Genomic DNA, 23036 nt, shown 5'->3' with positions numbered 1-23036 from the left:
CAGTCTCTGAACATTCGATGTCTTGTTTCTACACCAGAAGCTGCACAGAACAACCACCCATCATCTAAATGGGACTCTTTCTTACACAAGCTGTCCACATTCACAGGAACAGGATCTGGACCCCAGTTCAGTATTCAGAAATTTCCTGATGAGAATCATATCGATCGAAAAAGAAACCCCCAAAAGCCCTGAAACAAATTTGCTATAGCTATGAAGTGGAAGACCAGAAACAACTGGGACTATGAAAGCAAAAAGGCTCTATTTTTTACATGTTTCTTACTACATACAAGAACAAATGCAGGATGTGATGTTTGCTTAGTTTTATTAATTTATTTTTGCAGGAATCTGCAACTCGGAGTATGCACTTTCTGGAGGTACCATGCATGCATAGCCTCTGAATGCTTTTATACAATTTCATCTCTTAGTAATAAGTTCATTCACAGCATACACAAATCTAGAATGTAGACACCATATATACAGGATTAAACAAGATCGTGTCTTCTTTTTTTAATGAAAAAATTTAACAGGGTTTCACACAGCAGGAAATATGGATTTAGATACACTGGTGCCACCATAAATAAATAAGTTTCAAGAACACATTTTTTTAAAATCTGTTTCAAAGGTACTGAAAATCCAGGATTATAATATTGCATTAACTCCATTGACTTCTGATTATTCAAACCCAACAAAAATATTTTCATTAATATTTATGGACATAAACAGCAATGAAAGCCCCAAACTGAAGAAATCTGGCAAAATTCAGTCATGTCTAGCTTCATATAATATTGACATTTTGAAACAAAACAAATGCAGCAGCACAGAGAGAAAGTACTGACTATGAGATGTGATATCTGTGCATGTGTTCTCTTTATGGGATTTAGAGTCACTGCAGTACAGACCATGTAAATTCTGTGGTATCAAACAAGCTGATGAATTGTTCATGTCCAACTGTCCACTTCCATCAGGATAGTCATGTTCACATTCTAGGGTAAACCACTACATTTTAAAACAAAACTATCATCCTGATGACAAGCTTGTTTTTAACATATTTTATATTCTCACATTCTTTTTTAAAACATTCTTTATTGGTTTCATTTAGTTTTGTCCCCATTTCAACTCAAGTATTTTCATTTCAGTTTCAAGGGGGTTTACAATCAAAAGTATTTAGAAATTGAAATGAGAGATGTGTAACTGGGACAGATAAAGTAACTGAAAGAAAGTGTTTTGTTTTTTTTTAAATGTGATTTAGTAGCATATCATAATCAGAAAGTACTGAGACCAGCTCTTTTAAGAATTATTACACCTTTTCACCACACCTCCCATATTTCAAGGGAAACACACACACACCACAGACACACAGATACACAATTCAATCTGATCTAAGACTACATTTTACAAAGTACTTCTTTTTGCTTGACTTCCCACCCCTTTCCTCTTCACCCAAAAAAAAGACTAATAATTACATCAAATTAAAAGTAGATCCAAAGTTCAGGATTTCTTTTGGTTTACTATGTTCTGAATAATTTTCCACAAGCCCCACTCTAAATAAACTTTTAAAGAACTACAATAGTATTCTATAATTAAAGGGAATTCACCTTAACAGCACAGTAAATATAAAATAAGCTTTATAAAATTTCAGTGAACAGTGAAATCATTTTGCTTATCTGAATGTCCGAGTCAGTTACAAATTCTACCAATCTAGTAGCATGGTTGAGGGAAAGCTCAGTCATTACAGAAAGAAAGAAAACACAAGTAGTGCATTAACTCAACACGACGTCATCAGCATCCCATCATTCACACACACACACAAGTTTTATACAATACAGTGCATTTTGTATGCCAGCTGACATTAGGGTTTTATGTGCATTCAATAAATATTACATAAACCAATCTTTTTGGCATAATCTACAATTCAGTTGGGGTGTGAACAGCGTCACCTGCTTTCAGAAGGAAAATGGATCTTCCAATAATCAAAATACAATTTACATTCTAACTAGAAATATTCAAGCACCATGTAAAGTCTTTACTATTAACGTTTGAGTACGGGCATCTACAAATAAAGAATACAACAGAAGGGGTGGGTTTTTTGTACAAACAACAAATGACAGTAATTGAAAAACTGGAGTAAAATTATTGGTACAAATGAATTCATTTGCAATTTAACAGCACCCACTCAGTCTTCCAAAAAGTATCTTGCTGTCACAGCAGTCCTCCTTTTCTTCCTCTGGTGAAGCTATGACCAAGATTAGCAGTCTCCATTTACGGTTATTACAATTCAGGGAGTTATTGGACTGCATGCATCCCCCCTCCCCCCCCCCCCCCCTTCAAAAGTAGCATCTATTCTATCTGAAAATGGCACAGCTGTATTGATGTATGACACAGCTACTCTCATTTGCTGACTGTCATTTCAGTTGCTATCATTTTGTAATTCCAGCAAAAATAAATGCTTCTAGAACTTCAACAGAAGTACAAATGAACAGAAAATGGAAATAACACAAAGACATCATGACAGAAAAGTCATGAAGCTACTAGTATTGTTTTGAGTAATTCATTATACAGCTGATAACAGCAATGGTACTGCTTACCCTAGGTATAATGCTTCTGCTCATCTGTTTTCTAGTTATCTGTTTTGTCAGACTTCACTTACATGAACAAAATATTTTCTTTCTAACTTCATTTGACAGTAATTTTTTTACCCCTTTCCACACGTGATGAGCTCCTCACACAGTAATATAAATCATTAGGAAGGAAGGAAGGAAGGAAGGAAGGAAGGAAAACTAGCTCTGATGCCTTTGACTTTGTTTTGGTCATCAGTGGTATACACTGATTGCTGGAGATCTCTTAGCTTATTTAAAATTACACTGAAGATTTAATTAGTGCAAGAACATATTGAAAAATACCAGATAAAACATTGGCTCCTCATAGAAGATCACAGTTTCTTTTTTACTGTTATCTTTATAAACTCCAGGGAGAGAAGACACCAGATTGAGCAATGCCCACCCACCCCTTACAAACGCTGCTTTATTTTAAATAAGGATTCAGACACATGATTGTTCTACCACAACTTAACATGTTATCACACATCCAGTGAATTGTGGTAATTGACCATATGGATGCAGCTTCCACGAGCTAAGAACAATTTTAAATGAAGTAGTTTAAATCTCTTCTGGTAAGGTTTAGCTAGCTCATTTTGCCTCACAGCTGCAACGTCAATTACTGTAACTAAGCTGATGTGCCTGGCTGCATATCTGAATCTTGACAAAGTTATACCAGAAAAAGCTTAAATGCACTGTACCAGCTTCTGACCAGTACACAAGAACATCTCACCCAGTCACACAGTTGTGTAACATAATCATTCAGCTGCCCAAACCCAAGTCTGATTTCACAAGTATTGAGTGCTTTATTACAGCAACCTGAAGCATTCAAACAAATTGAACATCACCTTTATAATACAGTGTGTATCATATGCATAAAAGTACCACTATGATTTTCAGTTGCAAGTACTGTGTTCTTCAACCCATGGCAAATATTTCCTGACCAAAATGAAAAGAATGCAGTGTGTAATTTTTCAGGATCTGGCATCTGCTATTTTATACAGGCCAGTTTATTAACAATGTGCAAATAAACCTTTACTGAAGAGCTAATTGATTATTTTTCAGCTAACTTGGAACTGGGGCACAAAGTACCTTCTGTGCTGTAAACATCATGAATTCTTCACAAATTGGAAGCTGAAAAGGCCTAAGGAACTGGGTACAAACTCTTCTCATACACAACCATGGCTGAGCTCAAGTCTTCCAAACCAAATTTGGAGTAGTCTGTGTTTGGCATGTTACTGTGCTGCTACACAGCACAGGCTTAGAAGATTGTTGTACATAAAAGCATACTTTTAGCTTTGAAACACGACGGCCTAATGAAAGCATGCAGCAGTATTTTCATCCGTAATATGGTAGAATCATTCTTAGTTTATTACCAGTGTTGACACAGCCAGGTGAGCACTGTACAAGCAAAAGGGATTGTAAAAAATTACCTCTGATTAAACTCTCTGTAACACTCATACGGCATCTCATTTAGTCACCTTAGGTTACTATTTCAAACAGCAATTTTTTGTAGACATAAGTTACCCTGAAAAAAAGCAGCAATTACAAATACCCTTCTCCTTGTTTTTTATACATTGCAAAATTTATCATTGTATTTACCTGTCTTCTTTTTCAGTAGCTTGCAATCTAGAAGCACAGGGAGCCTTTGCTTGCCAGCTAGCTGTGGCCAGGTTAAGTCAGCTCTGGCTCTTCAGTTTTTCTGGTTAAGTGTAACATTTCACACCATTATTAAGAGTCCTATATGTTTTTTCAAAAAAACTGTTTGTTTGCTTGTTTTTAGAGCCACTAAGCAGTAACTATAACCACAGGACTAAACACCAGTAGTTACTTGCTTTCCTGTATACATTCTTCCCAAAATTAATCCTTTTACATTTTCAGGTTTCATGTTCTGCTTTGCACACTACAATGGGATAAGAAAGAATTTCACTCTTAATTTGCTTATTTTTAGTGTAGCACAAGCAGAAACATCTTAACACATTACTCCCACCCCTTGCAATATGAAGACTGTGGACTGGCAAAGGCTGGGTAGATGGACTGAAAGGTTCCCCGTGTTTCCTTCTCCTACAGCTGATGGCTTGAGAGCCTGTTTTCAACCCAATGCAGCCCCTTCCTGATTTTCAGGTGTATCGTGGCATTTCACACTGCTCACAGCGATTTAGTGCCGGATGATTTAGAAAGGTGCAGCTATCACAATTCCATGGAGCCCCTTCGAAGTCTTCATCTCTTGGCTGAGTCCGTGGAGTCTGTTTGGAGCTGTTTTGATGTTCTGAAAAAAGCCAAAGAAAAACATTCTTTTCTTATTTCAGAAGAGAAGGATGATAGGCAAGATCATACTACTAGTTTGTCACCTCAATAAACACTGCATCTTAAAATGAATGTGGAAAACTGTCCACGTAGGTAACATTAAAGGTCTTTGCTGAAGCACTTCCAGTTCAGTTTGTGAAACCTGAATACAGAAAGTGTTTCACTTCTGTACAAGAGTCACTTAACCACACTACATTAAAAACAGGAACAGCAGTCAGCACTGTTAGGTCACTGATATTGCAAAAGGTTTAATAGCTTATAATACTGAGAAGTTTGTTACTGGCACTGCAACACCATCCTGTTAAACAATGACTTCATAGATGGACACACAGCAGCCTCAAATTCTAAATTCCAATAAACCTACTTTACCTGAAGTGAAAGATGAGTTTAACTTACTTCCTTCAGTCTGACAGAAAATATATTGTCTGCATTTTTTTTAGCACTTATCCAGGCTGAAGAAAAAACAACATTAAAATAACACGATAGGCCTATTTCAAAACAAAAAGATTGTTTTTCTTCCTCAAGGCTTTGCAGCAGAGACGTGTGTATCTGAAGCAGCACTTAAGTCTGTTTCCATTCATAAAATCAGTATGTATGCAAATCGCGTATTAGGTATTAATCCATGGAAAGACTCCATTTTCTGATGTCTCCTACCACCACTTCAAAACCCCAGGTTATCTACTAAAAGTGACAAATACTCCTAGGACGTGGAAACAGTATTTTACAAAATGTTATTTGAAACAACATTAGCATGCAGACCTAGAAGGTAAGGTTAAGATATCCATCTGTTAACAAACATCTGTAGAACATCTTAATTAAAATAAAACTTGTGTTGTAAAAATGGACTGCAATTTGTAATTCAAAGTGCACACATTGTTATCATCTGCTAAGAAATCTAGCAGATGGCCGATGACAGTGCAAATAGCCCTTAGGTTTGTCTTCAGTGACATATGTAAAGAAAATAAAAGTAAACTCCTTGCTTAGATGTAAACCCCCTCTAGACCAGAGGTTGCGTAGCCACATTAACCGTGCTTGGCCTCAACAAATTCCTTCTAAGCAAGCAAATAGCGGGCACTAGACTGCATTCATGTTGACTAGCCAGCCAGCAGCACCGAGCAGAACCTTGTCTGCCCATGCTTTCAACAGCTGAATATTAAGAAAATGGAAGTTTTAAGGGAAAAAAAAAATAATTTGACAACTCCATGTTAAAACCCAAACTCAGAATACAGTACACCAGCCCTAAAGTGGATCTCTAATAAGTTGACAGACAAAACCAGGAAGCTAATCATCAAAGTTGTACAAATTCTTACAAGACACTATCTTTCTAACTGCCAAATAAAACAACTTATTTCATGCAAGTTTTGCACATTATTTTGCTTTGAAATGATGGATCAAACAGGCTAGTCTAATAAAGAGAATCTCTTCAACCATCACAAACAGCAGTGCCTTAAATCAACCACATGACCACTGAAATTTAACATGAATCCAGGCAGCTGTCTTTATGCCACTTCTCAGCTGCTGCTACTGTCTTTCCTGAACACTACCACATATGCAGAGAACTCATCCCAGTATTTTCTGTCTGTTTTTTGAACACCAGCAATAGTCCTGGGCCTTCTCTTTCTTTTAAATCTCCACATACTAAGCACTTCATTACACTGAAGGGTAAAATACTGGCTTCAAAAGAGGGGGGACAATTTCCTTCTATGAATTCAAAGTTCAACTGCATAAACCTTTGTGAAATGCAGATTTCAGGTTGTAAAGGAAAAAAAAAAAAGGTCCAAACCCACCTGAGCCAAAAGGTATGACTCTGCTCCAAAATCACTACTGAACGTGGTGAAGTTAGAGAGCTACCGAGTTACACAGCAACCAGGTGTCTGCTTAGGATAAGCTGAGTCACTCTGGGATGTACTAACTGAATCTCCACTGGAGAAAAGGTGAGACTAAATACATAGCTCCTGTGCTTACATAAAACTTAAGTGTCCTCAGCTGGATACTATACAATTTTAGCACAGAAAATTTTCAAAACCAGTAATGAACTTGTACAAGTGGGTCGCTGTTATCTCTTTAGACCAAGGTGAAGGAATGTGTTCTGTCTCGGTCCTTAAATTGTCGGAAGCTCTTGCTGTGCTAAAACTTCAGGGCTACCGTGAAATTCAGTCTGCACAAAAAATGTGTGACCAGTCGAGTTAAAATACAATTAAAAATACAAATGCAAATTTTAAAAAGCTGCTGTGACCAACTGCACTTGCATAAGAGACCTCAACTAAACTATAAATCCTACCACCACATATTAGAAGACAGCTGAAGAAACATGACACACAGCTTTTAACCCAGAAGCATTTTTAAAAAGCATAATTAGGAACCTCAAGTTAACATGTTTGTATACTTTCAACTCTTTCTAGTTGAATTACTAGTGAATAACAGTATTTACAAACAAATATTATCAGAACATTCATTTGCAATGACCTGCCAGAGGAAAACAAGTTGTAGCCACGATTATTGCACTTATATAAAAATGTTCTGGTTTGGTTTATACATAAAGAAAAGTTATTGACCTACCCTTTTTATATGGCTTTGGTGGCACAACAGGACCAGGCTCTATGTTATCATAGAAATTACATGCGGCTTTCGGATCAAAGTTCCCTGTCAGAAAAGTAAGAAAGCATAACTCAAAGGTTATTTGCATGCCTATGCCAGTAATATAAACATCTAGAGGCTTCAGATTTTATACATTTTTTAATTATGACATTATATATTAACTTTTTCCTGAGCAGTTTTTTTATCACATATTTTCAGGTTTGTGTTGATTCTAGTAATTTTTAAGCAGGCTAATCCCATATTGAAGAATCATCTCCAGCTCAATGTTCTGTATTGCTTTAAAAATATGTGAAAACTTAAATCTTTCTGTAGGATGCATTCTTGGTAAAAAAAGGAGGACTACGCATATTCTAGTTTATTTGATTGTATTTATGTCAAGTTTCTGTGGCAGGAAGAGGATTTTTAAAGACTTAAGTAGATTTCTGTTTGCCAACTTTTTGGTTGCAATCTGTAGTTCTGGTTTGCATTATTTGGTCAGAGCCTTTGTCAGCAAAAAGTTAAAAATTTAGAAGAAAGAACCTTCTCTAAGGAGTATTTTTAATTATTTGCTCTTGACAAAGTCACTTTTAAGTCACCACTTTCTTGGTAATGTAATTTAACTTGGCCAACAGAAATATTAGCAAGTCAAGTTCATCAGGTTGCAACTGAAAGAGACACCTTTTAGAGACAATTTGTTATTGATAATCAAAATTGCATTTTAAAGAGTCCAAGTATTCACATTTAGGCATATATTATATTAGAGTCATAGAATCATTTAGGTTGGAAAAGACCAGTAAGATCACTGAGTCCAACTGTAAGTCCATCACTAAACCATGTCCCTAAGCTCCACACATCTACAAGTCTTCTAAATACCTCCAGGGATGGTAACCACCGCTTTCCTGGGCAGCTTGTTCCAATGCTTGACAAACCTTTCAGTGAAGAAATTCTTCCTAAGCTCCAATCTAAACCTCCCCTGGCGCAACTTGAGGCCATTTCCTCTTGTCCTATCGCTTGTTACTTGGGAGAAGAGACCCACACCCCCCATGCCTCCAACCTCCTTTCAAGTAGTTGTAGAGAGCAATAAGCCTGAGCCTCCTTTTCTCCAGGCTAAACAAGTCCAGTTCCCTCACCTGCCCCTCATAAAACCTGTTCTCTAGACCCTCACTTTCTTGCCCTACTTTGGACACACTCCAGCACCAAAATGTCTCTCTTGAAGTGAGGGGCCCAAAACTGAACACAGGATTCAAGGTGTGGCCTCACCAGTGCCCACTACAGGGGGACGAGCCCTTCCCTTGTCCTGCTGGCAGCACTGTTTCTGATACAAGCCAGGGTGCTGTTGGCTGCCTTGGTCACCTGGGACACTGCTGGCTCATGTTCAGCCAGCTGTCGACCAGTACTCCCCAAGTACTTTTCCCCCAGGCAGCTTTCCAGCCACTCTGCCCCAAGTCTGTAGCGTTGCGTGGGGTTGCTGCGACCCAGGTGCAGGACCCGGCGCTTCTCCTTGTTGAACCTCATACAATTGGCCTCGGACCACCAATCCAGCCTGTCCAGATCCCTCTGTAGAGCTTTTCTACCCTCAAGCAGATAGATACTCCCACCCATTTCTATTTTTTTTTAAAAAAACAACAACTATCAAATCTATACCTCTAGACTGAAGGAGATCAACTTCTTTCAGTGTACAGTCAACATTTATCTGGAGCTGTCTGTTGAGGCTTCTTAATCTGGTCATTTCCTCAGGCTAGAAAGAAACAACCCAAAATAATAATTGTGGGAAAATCAGCATCTTATCTGGCATAGAAATAACATTGATATATCTCTGTTAACACCTTTATTAGACTTGAGTATAGATAAAGCACTGAAAAAAACCCCAAGATTCTACCTTCTGTCCTGTTCCCGCTACCCAACCTATTCCCTCAAAACCCATTCTTCTATTGGCATTTGGGGAAGAAAACAAACCAAACCAACAAAAATGAACAAGCTCCTTTAATATTAAAGCTTGTTAGTAAGAAGACATAGCTGAGCTCAAGTTTACAAAACCATATACCTTATAAAATTCTGTATAAATTGATGACTTGCTACATGGGTTTACATCAAGATGATCAGGAAAGAGAATACAAAGTGCAGGCTCATGTTAATTATTACTTGATTATAACTGAATAAAGTCAGAAGTTTATTGATTTGCATCACTCTAAAGAGTTCCAACATGCCAAACATTCTAGCCCATTATGTTTAAATTGTTCAGTGCTGCAAGACAGTAATTATTTTTCACAAAATAACCAATTATTTAAGTCCATATATTTGCATATCATTTAAAAAACCCGTTACTGGAATACAAAGCGTTCTTAATGCTAGCAGCAGCAGTTATTAACATAATATGTAGAAATAACTACCTTATCCTAGGATATATTCCAGCATCGCAGTCACAGAATTACAGAATGTTTAAGGTCAGAAGGGACCTCTGGAGGTCATCTGGTCCAACTCTTTGCCCAGATAGCAGACAGCTTTTGAGTATCTCCAAAGATGAAGACTCCACAACCTCCCTGGGCAACCTGTGCCAGCACTCAGTCAACAACACAGTAAAAAAGTGGTTCCTGATGTTCAGAGGGACCCTCCTGTGCTTCACTGTGTGCCCACTGCCTCTGGTCCTGTCACTGGGCACAAACGGAAAAAGCCTGGCTCCATCCTCTTTGCACACTCCCTTCAGGTATTTATATATACATTGATAAGACCCCTTCTGAGCCTGCTCTTCTCCACGCTGAACAGTCCTAGCTGTCTTAGTCTATCCTCACATGAGAGATGCTTAATCATCTTTGTGGCCCTTCACTGGACTCTCCAGTATGACCATGCCTATCTCTTGGACACCATACTCCAAGTTTGACCTCCCCAGTGCTGAATAAAAGCTTGGAGTAACCTCTCCCCCCTTGCCGGCAATGCTCCTAACACAGCCCAGGGTATCATTAGCCTTCTTTGCCACATCATTGGCTCATTTTCAGCTTAGTCTTCACCAGGGCCTTTTCTGCAAAATTGCTTTCCAGCTGGTTGGCTCCCTGCTTATACTGGTGCATGGGGTTGCTCCTCCCCAGGTGCAGGACTTAGTACTTCCCCTTGCTAAACGGCATAAGGTTCCTGCCAGCTCATCTCTTCAGCTTTTTGAGGTCCCTCTGAATGGCAGCACAACTCTGCCAGTTTTTTGTCATCAGCAAACTTGTTGAGTGTACAATCTGCCCCGTCATCTATATCATTAAAGATGATGTTAAATAGGATCAGACCCAGTACTGACCCCTGTGGTACACCGCTAGCTACTGGCCTCCAACCAGCCTTTGTGCCACTGACTACCATACTCTTGGCCTGGCTGTTCAGCCAGTTTTCAATCCACCTCACTACCTGCTCATCCAGCCCATACTTTATCAGCTTCTCTGTGAAGATGTTACAGGAGAAAACGTTTTAGTTCATGAAAAGTCTTACCAAAGTCTAGGTAGACAATAACCACTGCTCTCCCCTAATGTACCAAGACACTTTTTTCATCCTAGAGGTTTATCAGATTGGTCAAACTTGACTTCCCCTTGATGAACCCATGCTGACTACTGCTGATCACTTTCTTGTGCTTCACGTGCCTGGAAATGGTCTCCAGGACTAGCTGCTCCATCACTTTCCCAGGCATCAAGACGAGGCTGACCAGCCTGTAGCTCCCTGGGTCCTCCTCTCTGAAGGCAGAAGTGACATTTGCTCTCCTCTAGTCTTCAGGCACTTCTCCCAAACACCATGATCAATCAAAGATTATCTAGAATAGCCTCACAGTGACATCAGCCAGCTCCCTCAGCACTCATGGGTGCATGCCATTCAGGACCACGAACTCATGTATGTCCACTTTGCTTAAGCATTCCCTGACCTGATCCTTTTCCACCAAGGGTGTACCTTCCTTGCTTCAGACTCTTCCCAGGGTCTCTGGGACTTGGGATTCCTGAAGGCCTATAAAGACTGAGGCAAACAAGGCATTCAGTATCTTAGCCTTTTCTATTTCCTATGTAACCAGGTCCCCTGTAAGCGATCGCCCCACACTTTCACTAGCCTTGCTTTTGTTACCTAGGTACTAATAGAAGCCCTTTTTGTCTTTGACATCTCACGCCACATTCAACTCCATTTGGGCTTTGCCTTTCCTAACCTCATCCTTGCACACTTGGACTGTGCCGCTGTATTCCTCCCAGGAACATACCTGCCAGATGCTGCCCTGAGACAGGCGAGACACACAGTAGCCATACTAGTCAAGCAGCTAACAGCCTGTACTATGCCTCCCAGCCTACATCTGTGCATTGCTTATGTCAACACAGTAAGTCTGAACTGATTTTGGCTAGCAACTGCACAAAGTGGAAGCTCTTTTTCAGTCAGATGAATTCTCTTATCAGAGCCATACAGATGTTTGGGCTAGAGTTGCTTGCAGGTGGAAGTCATACAAATAGGAAGAACCAATGAGGAAAAGAGGAGAGAGGTGTCAACTATTTGAGCTAACACCGCCACTGAAAACTTACTTGGTACATCCTGCACATATCAAATGGGAAACATAATTTATTGCAACTACTACGCAACTACTCAAACAAAATACCTTTTAAAAAAAGGTGAAAACTTGCTGCATGAACACCAAGCTGTACACGGCTTGGGCTCTTTAAATAGACTTGGACATACTCTTTTTCAGGTTGTTAGAAAAGTAACTATCTATTCAGTTCTGTGGTCCAGAAAAGAACGTATTTCAGAAATTCTGTTGTGAACACTAAGCAAGCTGGACTCATGTCTGTTTCTTAAACTGTAAGAACAACAAGCCAAGAACTCTCAAAAAATAATCACCTCCACTGAAGATTTTATATTCCAAAATATTTTTGTACAATACTTTAGTTCATGAAAACATAAAAAAAAAAATGTATCTTGAATTAAAATACTAACAAATCGCTTACTGTTGGAATTGCAGTTGTACAGCTAACTCTCCGAAGCCGCCTCTGCATTAGATCGTGCTCCATACCATTGACTTCAGCTTTCAGGCGTTCAAGCTCTTCCTTCTCAAGCTTCAGTTCCTTTGCTAATCTCTCCATCCTTGCTCGTTGATGTAACAGCAAGGCTAATGTTTTATATGGAAGAAATAGTTACTAATACACAAAAACCTGGAAAACCAAATTCTTATGCTTAAGATTCATGAGTGACCTTTCTGGAAAAAAAAAGTGATCATAAACATGCAACCAAGTATCAGTGTGAAGATGCTTTCATGCCAAATGAACTACAATTTAGAACAAAGTTCTTCCAGAATAAAAACATATTTTAGACAGTAACTTGAAGTTGATATTACCATTTTGGTCAAAGCTTCTTTTTTTGCATTTGGTCTTTCTCGTCTCAAAAATACAAAGGCACCTGTACAAGGAGACAGCTTCTCAGGATGAAACAGCAACCTAGTTATATTAATATTGTACTGACCAAAAAAAAATAAAAATACCAGAGGTAAGATCAGAAGGTAACACACACTTCATATCTGCTGCTCAATAGCATCTGACACACTAGCCTTGTGACATCAACCAAATGTCAGTCCTGCATTGTTTTTTCACTATTACAGATTATGCTGTAACAACTTTAAGTAGTCTTAGCATTTCGGAGAGTATGATGAGTCTCCATACTATAAGTTCCCCAGTGTTCAAAGGTAAAACTATAGAATCTCAATAAAACAGACTAGAGAGCCCAGAAAATAAAAGCTGGGGGAGCTCAAGTGCCTCAGCATGTGTAATTCTACAATAGAGCTGATTCATCGTCCTATAACCTCTCTCTGCTGTTAATCATTCTCTCATATTTTTGTCATGGTACTGAAATTTATGACTCTCAGTCACAAGATGATGTTGGGTTCTCAGAGCAGCCAAAGAAAGAATTTTGACTAGGCAGAAAATAATATTCAGTTTTTGCAGGAAGAATGTTTATTGGTATTTCATCACGATGCAAAACTGGCCAAGTTTATTAGTCTGATGCTTAGCACTTTCTGATCTGGCTGTTTTTACCCAATAAAAGTTTACCAGGACAGAGAAAAATAAGAAAAATTCACTGTGTGTATTCAGGCAAGCGTGCCACTCATATAACAATGTTCCAGCAAACAGTTCAAATGTATGAAGACATTGTAGAATCTGCAAAATGCTACTTCATACAAAGTACCAGCCAGTACCTGCCCTTTTCTTCACCCCTATCCAGCACAGGCAAAGAAAAAACACATAATATCTCAAGAATACTTATATACTATCTAAAAAAAACCTTAGAAAAATAAGCAATGACAAGCTTACTGGAGGAGGGCAAAAAACCTCCTCAGTCAGGAGCATAAAAATGACAGTGTTGTTTATCAGATGCCAGTATTCTGTGCAAAAATGTAGTACTACGCATTGGATTTTGTATGGATCCACCAATTCGCGGCTAAAGAATAGACACTGAAAATCCTATCCATGAATAATACCATATTTTTTTACAAATTTTTTAAAAAAATTATTCTCTACTTTTTGAAGTAGCATAAGTCATCCAAGTAGAGTTTGAGATCACAAACTTGGAAAAAAAAATTACAGATACCAAGCTGTATGATTTTCTACTACTACTACCCAAATGGTCTGATACGACTACATTACATAGCTTCACATTAGACTCTAGTACAACTCATCAAACATGACTCACACCGCAAAGAGAAAGTGGAAGTACAGACACCAGAACAGATTTTTGGTAACACTTTTCACAATGGTTCATATTCAAAAGAAAACTAAATACACTTGTTCCCTATATTAAGCTGTTAAATATACTCCTCTTTAGGACTCCTTTGTGGTAGTAAAAAACGTAACATTTATTCTTCTACAATGTATTTATATAATGAGTTCAGAGTACAGCAATACCAAAGGCTGTAATAAAGTCCCAGCAGTGGTAGGTATTGCCCTGAAAAGCACATACTAACTAGTTTCATTAGTTTTGTTTTCCAGATACAGAAATGTATTCAAAGATACAAAGGCAAAACCAGATTTCTGTATTTCAGAATGTTTTTCTCAGTTATATGAAGCTACTTGTAGTTTTCTCACGTAACTGACAATCTGTAATGAAGCTTAACAGGAACACTACCACACAAAGCATATGGCCTAGGAGTTACAGGCCTACTAGCGTTCATTCTCTCTAAATAACATTTCTAATTGGGTCTACCAGGTACAGAACAGCTCTCTGTTGATGAGTTAGAATAGCTCAAAAGACACAAAGCAAAATAAGAAGTCAAGAACTACAGGGCAGCATTATAACCACTATTTCAGTTCTCTAAAGTGAAAGGAAGGCTAGAAGGAGCAATGGACAAATAGACTCTTTTCCAAACACAAATCCAGAAACAAGCACATTCTTTAAATAATTGCTGCCAATTATCATCCTGTCGTTACCCCAAATGATTGGTTTAAATGCTGGCAGACTGATTCATTTGCTCAATTTTAAATGTTTCAAATCTATAAAGCAGATTACTTGGAAAAGCAGTTTTCAGCTGAAGGTTAGATTTCAGCTTTTTAAAGAATTTTATTTACTAAATTACTCAATTCTTCATTTATACATGGCATGAAGACTAACTACTTCTAACCCTACAAAGCAGAACACACATCTTAAAATCTGTCTGCCAATCTCTTCCTCCTCTTTGAAAAATCTAGGAAGTGAACTTTTGAGTAAGTTCTTCAAAATAATTATTTTAATATCTTTCAAAAAAAAATATGATTTGTATTGATACCCAAAGTATTTTTAGCTGCAATCCTACCTCCCCCTCCTATTTCACTTAATACTCTTCAATCTAAACCAAACAAATTGAATTCAAATCTCTTGCAGAAGTTTGTGCTTCAGGTTTTATAAAGCACCCCAAGTATGGAAAAGATATAAAAAATTAAAACCCACTTGTAAATTTATGAGACAGTTCTTCAATGCAGAATTTAACAAACTGGACACACAGTATATGAACAAACTACTTAATTGTTAGCTGCAGTGCTTTATTTTTAATAAATTCCCCTAACTTCAAAAGCATACCAACTTCAAGAACCTCAGAAATTATTTATGTATTAGACTGATATATGGCAAAATTTTTCACAAATCGGAACAAACTCTCTTTGCAGATGATGTGTGGTGCAATTTCTATTCTCTGTACACGTTTAAAAATTCTTACTTAATAGTAGCAAAATCAAGCTGAAAATGCACTTTATAATAATACAATTTGCAGGGTGAAACATTTACCTTGAGTGTAAGCATAGTCATCTGATCCAGAACTAGAACTTCTCTGATACTTATGGCTTCCTTTTTCTCCTCCAGATCCTGGGATTACAGAAATAGGCTGAATAGGTTCTGGTGCTGCAGAACGCTCTTCTTGGTCCACTAAATTTAAAAGATTCTCAGTCGGTGCTCGACCTACTGTGATTTTAAAAATGGTTGGGTTTGGCTGAGATACCATTACCCGAGGAGACTGTGTTGGTGCACCTGCAGGTCCAGTTGGTTGAGTGTAGGTAATATATACTGGATTAACACTAAATGGAGGTTTGGGTTGACCCGACATACCTCTTGATGGAGAGCTTGAAGGAGGAGTAGTGGCTGCATACAGTGAGTGCTGGTTTCGTTGAGATGGTTGATTACTTATTGGTGAAGGACTTCTGTTCATTGCAGTCCCAGGTCTTTGTGGTGGCTCGACTGTAATTTCTATTTTATTCATGGAACCTTTGGATAAACTAGGTCCAGCAAAAGGAGGAAGATACGGCACAGAGTGACCACCTTGTTTTTGAAAAGTCTGGGATGCTTGCTGATATGGATGGGGTGGGACAGTTGAAGGACTAGGAGGCATGAAAACATGTGAACTCTGATGACCCAACTGAGGAGTCTGAACTTGGTGTTGAGGAGAACCAAAAGGTGAGGGACACTGGGATGCCGGTGGTGATCGAAAAGCTGACTGAGGGATCTGGGCTTGTTTAGGAGAATACTGAGAAGGTTGGTAGTTCTGTTGATGTGGATATACAGGTAAAGGACGGGGAGTATAATGTGGAACTGGGCCCTGTGGCGATGAATGCCACTGTGTATTCTGAGGAGTCTGTCGTCCTGAAGAACTCTGAGATGTTTGCCTTATATAAATAGAGCCAGGAGTCCCATAAAGATTGCTTGGAATCTGTGGAAGAATTTGTAGAGCTCTGGGTACACTCTGTCCAGAGGGGAGGTTTTGCGATACTGTAACAGTAATGGGATTTGTACTGTACCGAGGTATGTGCATATACGTGGGAGGAGGGCCTTGCATAGCAGACGTGTTCATTCCTGGTTGTATGGAAGATGGCTGTGGAGGTGGCTGTGGAGGAGGAGTAGCTGCATTTCTATTCTGGTCATTCACAAAAAATGGATTGTAACTAGGAGAAGCTGCCACAACAGCGGGAGCAGAATGTGGTTCTTGAACTAAGCATATCAGCTGTTTACCTGCTGTGCGTTGTGGATCAATATGTCCATCACTTGAACTGTGTACCAGTGTACGACCACCATTAAGTTGAGCTCCATCCCCTACATGATAGCTGGTATGAGGATGAATACCCAGATTAATGTGCAAAAGGCTATTTCTATTCATTCTGGTGTCATCAGGGCTATGGTACTCCATATATAAGTATTTGTTGCTCTCCTGTGCAAGGGCTCGACAACAGGCATCTAGGTTGTTGTTGTTCTAGGAATAAGAATGGGCACCTATTACTGTCAAATAGCAAAAGCAAACACCACTGCTCAGCATTCAAAAAGCATTCAACTGAAGCTGCAGTCTGGCCTAGGGATAACGCTACTAGGGATAATGTTTCACAGACATGAATTTTGAAATAAAAGGTAATACCCTGTAAGTCACAGTATGCAAGTAGTACATAGCTCACGTTGCATCTAGCAAAATGGTACAGTAACACTAGCTACAGTATGACATATTAAAAAAAAAAATCAAGTTCAGTTTTCGGGAAAGCAATAGTTAGAACTCTTGGCATCTTCTGCAAGGAACAGGTATGTACAATTAACTACTTCTAGTAACAAGACTAATCAAATTAAACTAGATCAAAATTGCAAACTCTGGAAAGTCAAAACATAAATGCAGATGACATTTTGAAGTTTACCTAAGTGCTTACTGCTTTCACCTTTATTATACTGTTTACCTGAGTATCTCTTTACCTGAAAGTTTAAAACCCCAACATTTTAAATCAGCTTCTCTTCGTAGAACAGAATTTAGTGCCTTAAAAATGAAGTCAGAGTAAGTACTGCTTAAAAAAGTAGTGGCAATTCCATAAAGAACTTTACAATTCTGAAATAATTTCAACTGCCTTTTAAGAATTTCAGCTTCAAGGCTAAAAAAAGTTTCATTCATACATCAGTGAGGAATAAATACTGTAAATGTTTGATTTTTCTGTGGTGTCAGCAGCTGAAACTATACAGTCAATAAATTATGAAACAAATCAGAAGTGTGACAGGGAATTCCCTTTCCCTTCTTTCCCACTCCACTAATTTTAGCTTAATCTAGTCTCGTTAAAAGAACATGAATGATAGCTTTTCCAAAAGAGTAAAATCACTAAAAAGCATTCCAGATTGTGGATTTTTTTTTTCTCCTCAGTTTCTCATGCAACAGCCTGCATCAGCTGTGGTTCAGTTTTTAATTTAAGCAGTAGTCAAATTAAAAAATTTCACTTTAAGTTCAACTACCTCTGGCCCTCAGCACACGAACTGTGTTACATGTGATCCAAGACTGGTATACAGCACCTCCTACCAGAAAAAGTGTGTACATATATATACACACAAAACACCCCCGCCTTCCTTAGTGTGCTAAGAGTACCACTCTAAGGAATATACATTAATAATGGTTTTGCTTCAATTTTAAACACTATCACTATATAAAGTTTGCATACATATTAACACTCATGTAGCCTTGCAATATGATTTTCAACAGCCTATCCACTGGTGGAAAAGTCACATTGGCGTTTCTTTTCTAAAGGACTAATACCTTGTCAGTCTTAATACTAAAGTGAAAATGTCTTTCCCAATATTTTGTATGATTTCACTATCAGATAAACACACATATTCAGCATCTTCTCAGATGAAGACTTACTACTAAACATGACAGAAGAGTTCAGCGCTTAATTATGTATGGCTCTCACTATGGATACCCTCCCTGACTATTTCCCCTTCATGCCAAGCTCCCCTTCTAGACCCCAGTGGTCAATGGGAATATCCAGGAGTATCACAGAAAAATGTAAAAACCAGAACATGTGGAAACCAGACCTTGTAATAGTAACCATCCCCACTGTGCCAAGACAGCAGTCTCAAAAAAGTTGACAGCTAACATCAGCCACTTGCCATCTAGACAGAATTTCATAGAGTCCTTAGCTTCCTTAGCTCACTTCATCAGGGTGGAGGTAGAGAGAATGTAGATAGGACAGGTCCTAATCTGATTTTCTCAGGGTATGGGAAGTATCTGTCATTTCAAAGGACCCTCAGTTTTTGATGGGTCCAAAACTCATACCGGTTTAAATCTAGAGTATGTATAGCAAAAGGTTAATGGAAACCAGCTCACATATCTCAAAATATAAACTGGTTTGGAAACAAATTCAGCACTTGAAAAAATGACATATGTTTGCCATGTAACGTTAACTAGCTATCCAGAATGCCATATTATAGATATAGAACACCATATGCTTCTGCAGCATTAAGGGTTCTTCAATTTTATCAGTTTAAAGATGTCTGACAAAGTTCATCAAAAGGACCATGTACTTAACAGTACAGCACAGATGACTGTCAGGGTAAGTAAAGCTTTGCATTGCAGTGCTTCTCCTGCTTTACATTTGTATGAAAGCAATTAATTTGTATCTGCGTGGTTTAGAAGACACAATACAGAAACTACAGCCACAGTTATAAGTAAATCTACTCCTCTGCCAGGGACATGTAGGATACAAAGACAGCTTTTGATAGTCTCACAGGAAGCTGTTTATTGCATTGGGCTCCACCTTAGCCATGGTCACACAAGGCCAAACCAGATCTTACATGTTTCTGTTGCACTCCTGAATCGTCCCATTAACAGAAGGTATTCCCAGATGACCACGACTTTGAAAAATTATTATGCGTGGTCACTTATCATCACTTCCAATTTGTGATTTTATATGAAGGTGGAAAGAAGAAATGGAAAGCAGGGGTAGGGAAGAAAAGAAATGCCACCTGACTTGGAAACAGAAAAGTAAAATTAAAACTTTTGGACAGCTGTGGCAGAAAGATGCCATGAAGACAGAAAATGTTTAGGTTCCTAGCTAAGGCCAGTTCCTTATTTTGAAAGAATGAGTCATTGGAGTCATTGTTTGCCAAAATCTCCTCCAGTATATGTATGTTATTTACGTAGCTATCATCAACAATCACCCATTAGCCACTTTCCTTATTCCCTGTACGCATACAGTCACAGGTCACATAGACGAGGTGGAACAGTCAGTGGGAAAAATACCCACGTGGGAAACAAGTGAAGAATGAAAAAATCTTTGTACACATCTCCTGTAAAAGGCAGGACAAATATGCAAGTAGCGGAGTCTTCTACCCTTTCAAAATAAAATCAGAACAATGAAAATCTGTGCTCCATATATACTACTAAAAGGAATCTGCATACTACAAAAATAAAATACAAAGACTCTTAAAAACTCTTTACCGTACCTGAAGCATGCACTGAGATACCACCCCTTCAGGTATCTCAGGGAAACGTTGTCGGAGATCATGGAGAACCTGCATGTCGAGTTGTTGACTGCCCTGCGCCATGCCAAACTGATGATGTTCCAGATTACCAAAAAAAAATGGAAGTCAACAGGCCTTCCAATGATTATGGTCTTCTGAGGCTTCTGGCATTTTCTGGAAGAAAGAAAACACAATCCTTTAAGCTATCACAACAACTTCTCCCCCTTCCTCAGCTGCATGTGTGAAAGAATTTTTAGACCTAGATATCAAGAGAGACAAGGCTTAAACACAAAAGTGGGAATCACCATGTCTCAAATCCTAATGTTAAAACACTTCATATACCTCAGTTATGTTTACATGACATTTCACTGGAATGTACTCATTTAGGTCTTTACACAGCCCCATTAGCGGTACCAGGTAGGCATAACTTAATCTGATCTGCCTAAAATGGAACTGTTACACATTTACTCCAAGTGGAAATTCTGAACAGTCTGTAGAAAAGTCTGAAGTTATTACAAAGCACCCATGTCTTTGTTATTTACAACATGCTAAAAATAACAGGCTGGAAAACTAAGTAGCACAATTACCCAAAAATACTCCTCTAGTAACAGGGTTTAAACACATTACATCACTACCAATCCAAGAAGTTGGAAACAATTTTTGTCAAACACAACAAGGTTTAAACAGAATTTTAGAAGACCTTTTTAGGACTACGATAAGCATCTATTCTAGATTTTTGTAAAGCACCTTTTATATTCATAGAAACATGATTAGTGATCAAAAAACCCTCTTTTCTTTTCAGGATTCTTGTATTCAACAGCAAAAAGATTCTATCTGAACTTTAGTACTCCAGGACTACTAGAAGGCAAATACAACCTGAGACAACAAATACTTTTCCCACTTGTGGCTCATGATCACAGCAGTTATCAAAAGGCAGTAAAGTCTAAGTAAAGATTCACAAAGACTTTGCGTGAAGGTGGTGCATGACATAGGGCCTGTAACACATCTGTTATTGCTAAGCTTCAAAAGCCTTTCCAACGTTACTACTCAGTCGAATTCTTCACTGCAGAGAATGTAATCCTGTGTTCAAAAACAGAATTGAAAGTCATATGTCAGCAGAGCTGGTGTTCAAGTAATTTGGTAGCTACTCAAACTTCCAAGTTTAAATCGTGTTTATCTCAACCTCAGTGCAGTTGAGGGTGTCACACAGTACAGGTATTCCAATCAGCTTTTCACTTGTTAGCTCAACTTCCAATAGCAGTCTAAAGCAGACTGCAACAAATTTACAACAGATCAGCACATACACATACCCTTACGTGCTAATAAACTCCAACAGTTTCCTGTATCTTTCCTAAGAAAGTCTCTTAGTTTTCGTAGGCAAGAAAATAGAACATATACCTTCAAAGAAATATGAAGTGTCAGGTTTAAGGTAAAAAGCTTTGCTTTGTTTTGTTTTGTTTTTTCTTCCATTATGATTTTGAGTATTTAATAACCATGCCTTTCTTTTCTCATGTTTTTCTAAGTAGTACTTCCTTTCTCTGAAAAGGAGCAAACCAAAAACTATGACCACAACAAAAGCAGAAGTCAAGTCCACTCCACTATCTGGCTACTATGTACGTGGACAGCTCTGAACTGACATTAGCACCGATTAAGTAACACATACGCTTACAGGAAGGGTTGCTCTACGTCCTATCTGATATATTCTAGTATCCAGTATTAAATCTGTCAGATCACACTCTTTCTCAAGATGAGACAAGTTTAAGCAGTGCTGCTGTGATTTAAGAAATACTGCAATAAACTTACACTGTACAATCCCAGTGCAGTTCTGTCCACTACAGTAATGCTGCAGACCCCTTTTATTTTAAAAGGAAATTAATTTTCACTGACTACAAGAGCCAGCTGAAACTTCATTATCTACATCTACACTCACAGTACAGGATCTTCTGTAAAACATACTTTTCATAAATGACAAATATCATGCTTTGATAAACAATCTACCACTAGCATTCTCAAAGAAAACCTGACAGCAATCAAGTTGTACGTGTTTCTAGACAGCTCTCCTTTTCCCAGGAGGCAGGAAATGAAGAGCAGTAACGGAGGAGAACCACTACCAGAATAAACTGCAGTTAACCCCCCTGTGGAATAACAAATGACAGTATCCAAAAATCTGAAATAAAAGATAATAATTTTAAGAATTTAATTTAAATGAGTAAAGCCCTTCGCATCACCTCTCTTCAAATGAAAACTCATGGGTGAGCAGACTGAAGATCCATCATCAATACCTACAATGTTTTTCTACAATACTTTTACAATCTAAATAAATAACTTCTTCTATGCTTTTCTAACAATTCCTGATCATGTGTGGTGAGTAGAGATGGAACACTCAAAGTAATTTGCACCTATTGGCCAACTACAAATTTTATCAGAGTTCTCGTCTAAACACAAAAAATGGAAAACAAATTTCCATTCTCATTTTAAAGAGTTGAAGCTTCTAGCCTTTACAGTTACACAGATCCTTGAAAAGTCTATAAGAAACACAAAATAATTGTCTTGAGAAGCATGAACACACAATCATTCAGAACTCCTTGGATTGTATGGCTACACTACTGTGGAAATTTATTATTTTTCAGCCAATACCACAACATCCACTCCTGCTGCATCTAGGAGCCCAGCATTTTGTCCTGCCTATTCTGCTTGACCTGCCCACAACTCACTGCACATTTTCCACTCTAAGCAGACACAAACTGGCTGGAATACAATACTTGCTTCCCATGTTGCTCCATAGCAGCGGACAGGTGGAGAAGCAAGTTGTTCAGAGAGCCAAGAGCTTACAGCACAGACTATACAGCT

At 38.3% G+C, this 23036-nt stretch overlaps 1 protein-coding gene across 4 annotated transcripts in view; it reads right to left on the bottom strand.

Moving 5' to 3' along the window:
- Positions 1–305: 305 nt before the first annotated feature.
- The window catches only part of TAB3 (TGF-beta activated kinase 1 (MAP3K7) binding protein 3), a 47546-nt gene continuing 24815 nt past the window's right edge, over positions 306–23036 (bottom strand). For 2 of the 4 annotated variants that reach the window (XM_037377015.1, XM_037377019.1), the window contains 6 exons: positions 20169–20360; positions 15723–17175; positions 12425–12585; positions 9123–9216; positions 7461–7544; positions 306–4863 (listed from right to left, as the gene is read on the bottom strand). In XM_037377015.1, coding sequence (XP_037232912.1) covers positions 4715–4863; positions 7461–7544; positions 9123–9216; positions 12425–12585; positions 15723–17175; positions 20169–20270 — 2043 coding nt within the window. In that variant the 5' untranslated portion in view covers positions 20271–20360 and the 3' untranslated portion in view covers positions 306–4714. The remainder of the gene's footprint in view (positions 4864–7460; positions 7545–9122; positions 9217–12424; positions 12586–15722; positions 17176–20168; positions 20361–23036) is intronic. The other 2 variants (XM_037377020.1, XM_037377021.1) reach the window with 2 other exon arrangements.

Source organism: Falco rusticolus, chromosome 2, assembly GCF_015220075.1.
Source record: "Falco rusticolus isolate bFalRus1 chromosome 2, bFalRus1.pri, whole genome shotgun sequence".
Classification (NCBI taxonomy): Eukaryota; Metazoa; Chordata; class Aves; order Falconiformes; family Falconidae; genus Falco; species Falco rusticolus.
The sequence above is the reverse complement of the archived record's forward strand: the minus strand, read 5'-3'. Positions and strand labels throughout refer to the sequence as shown.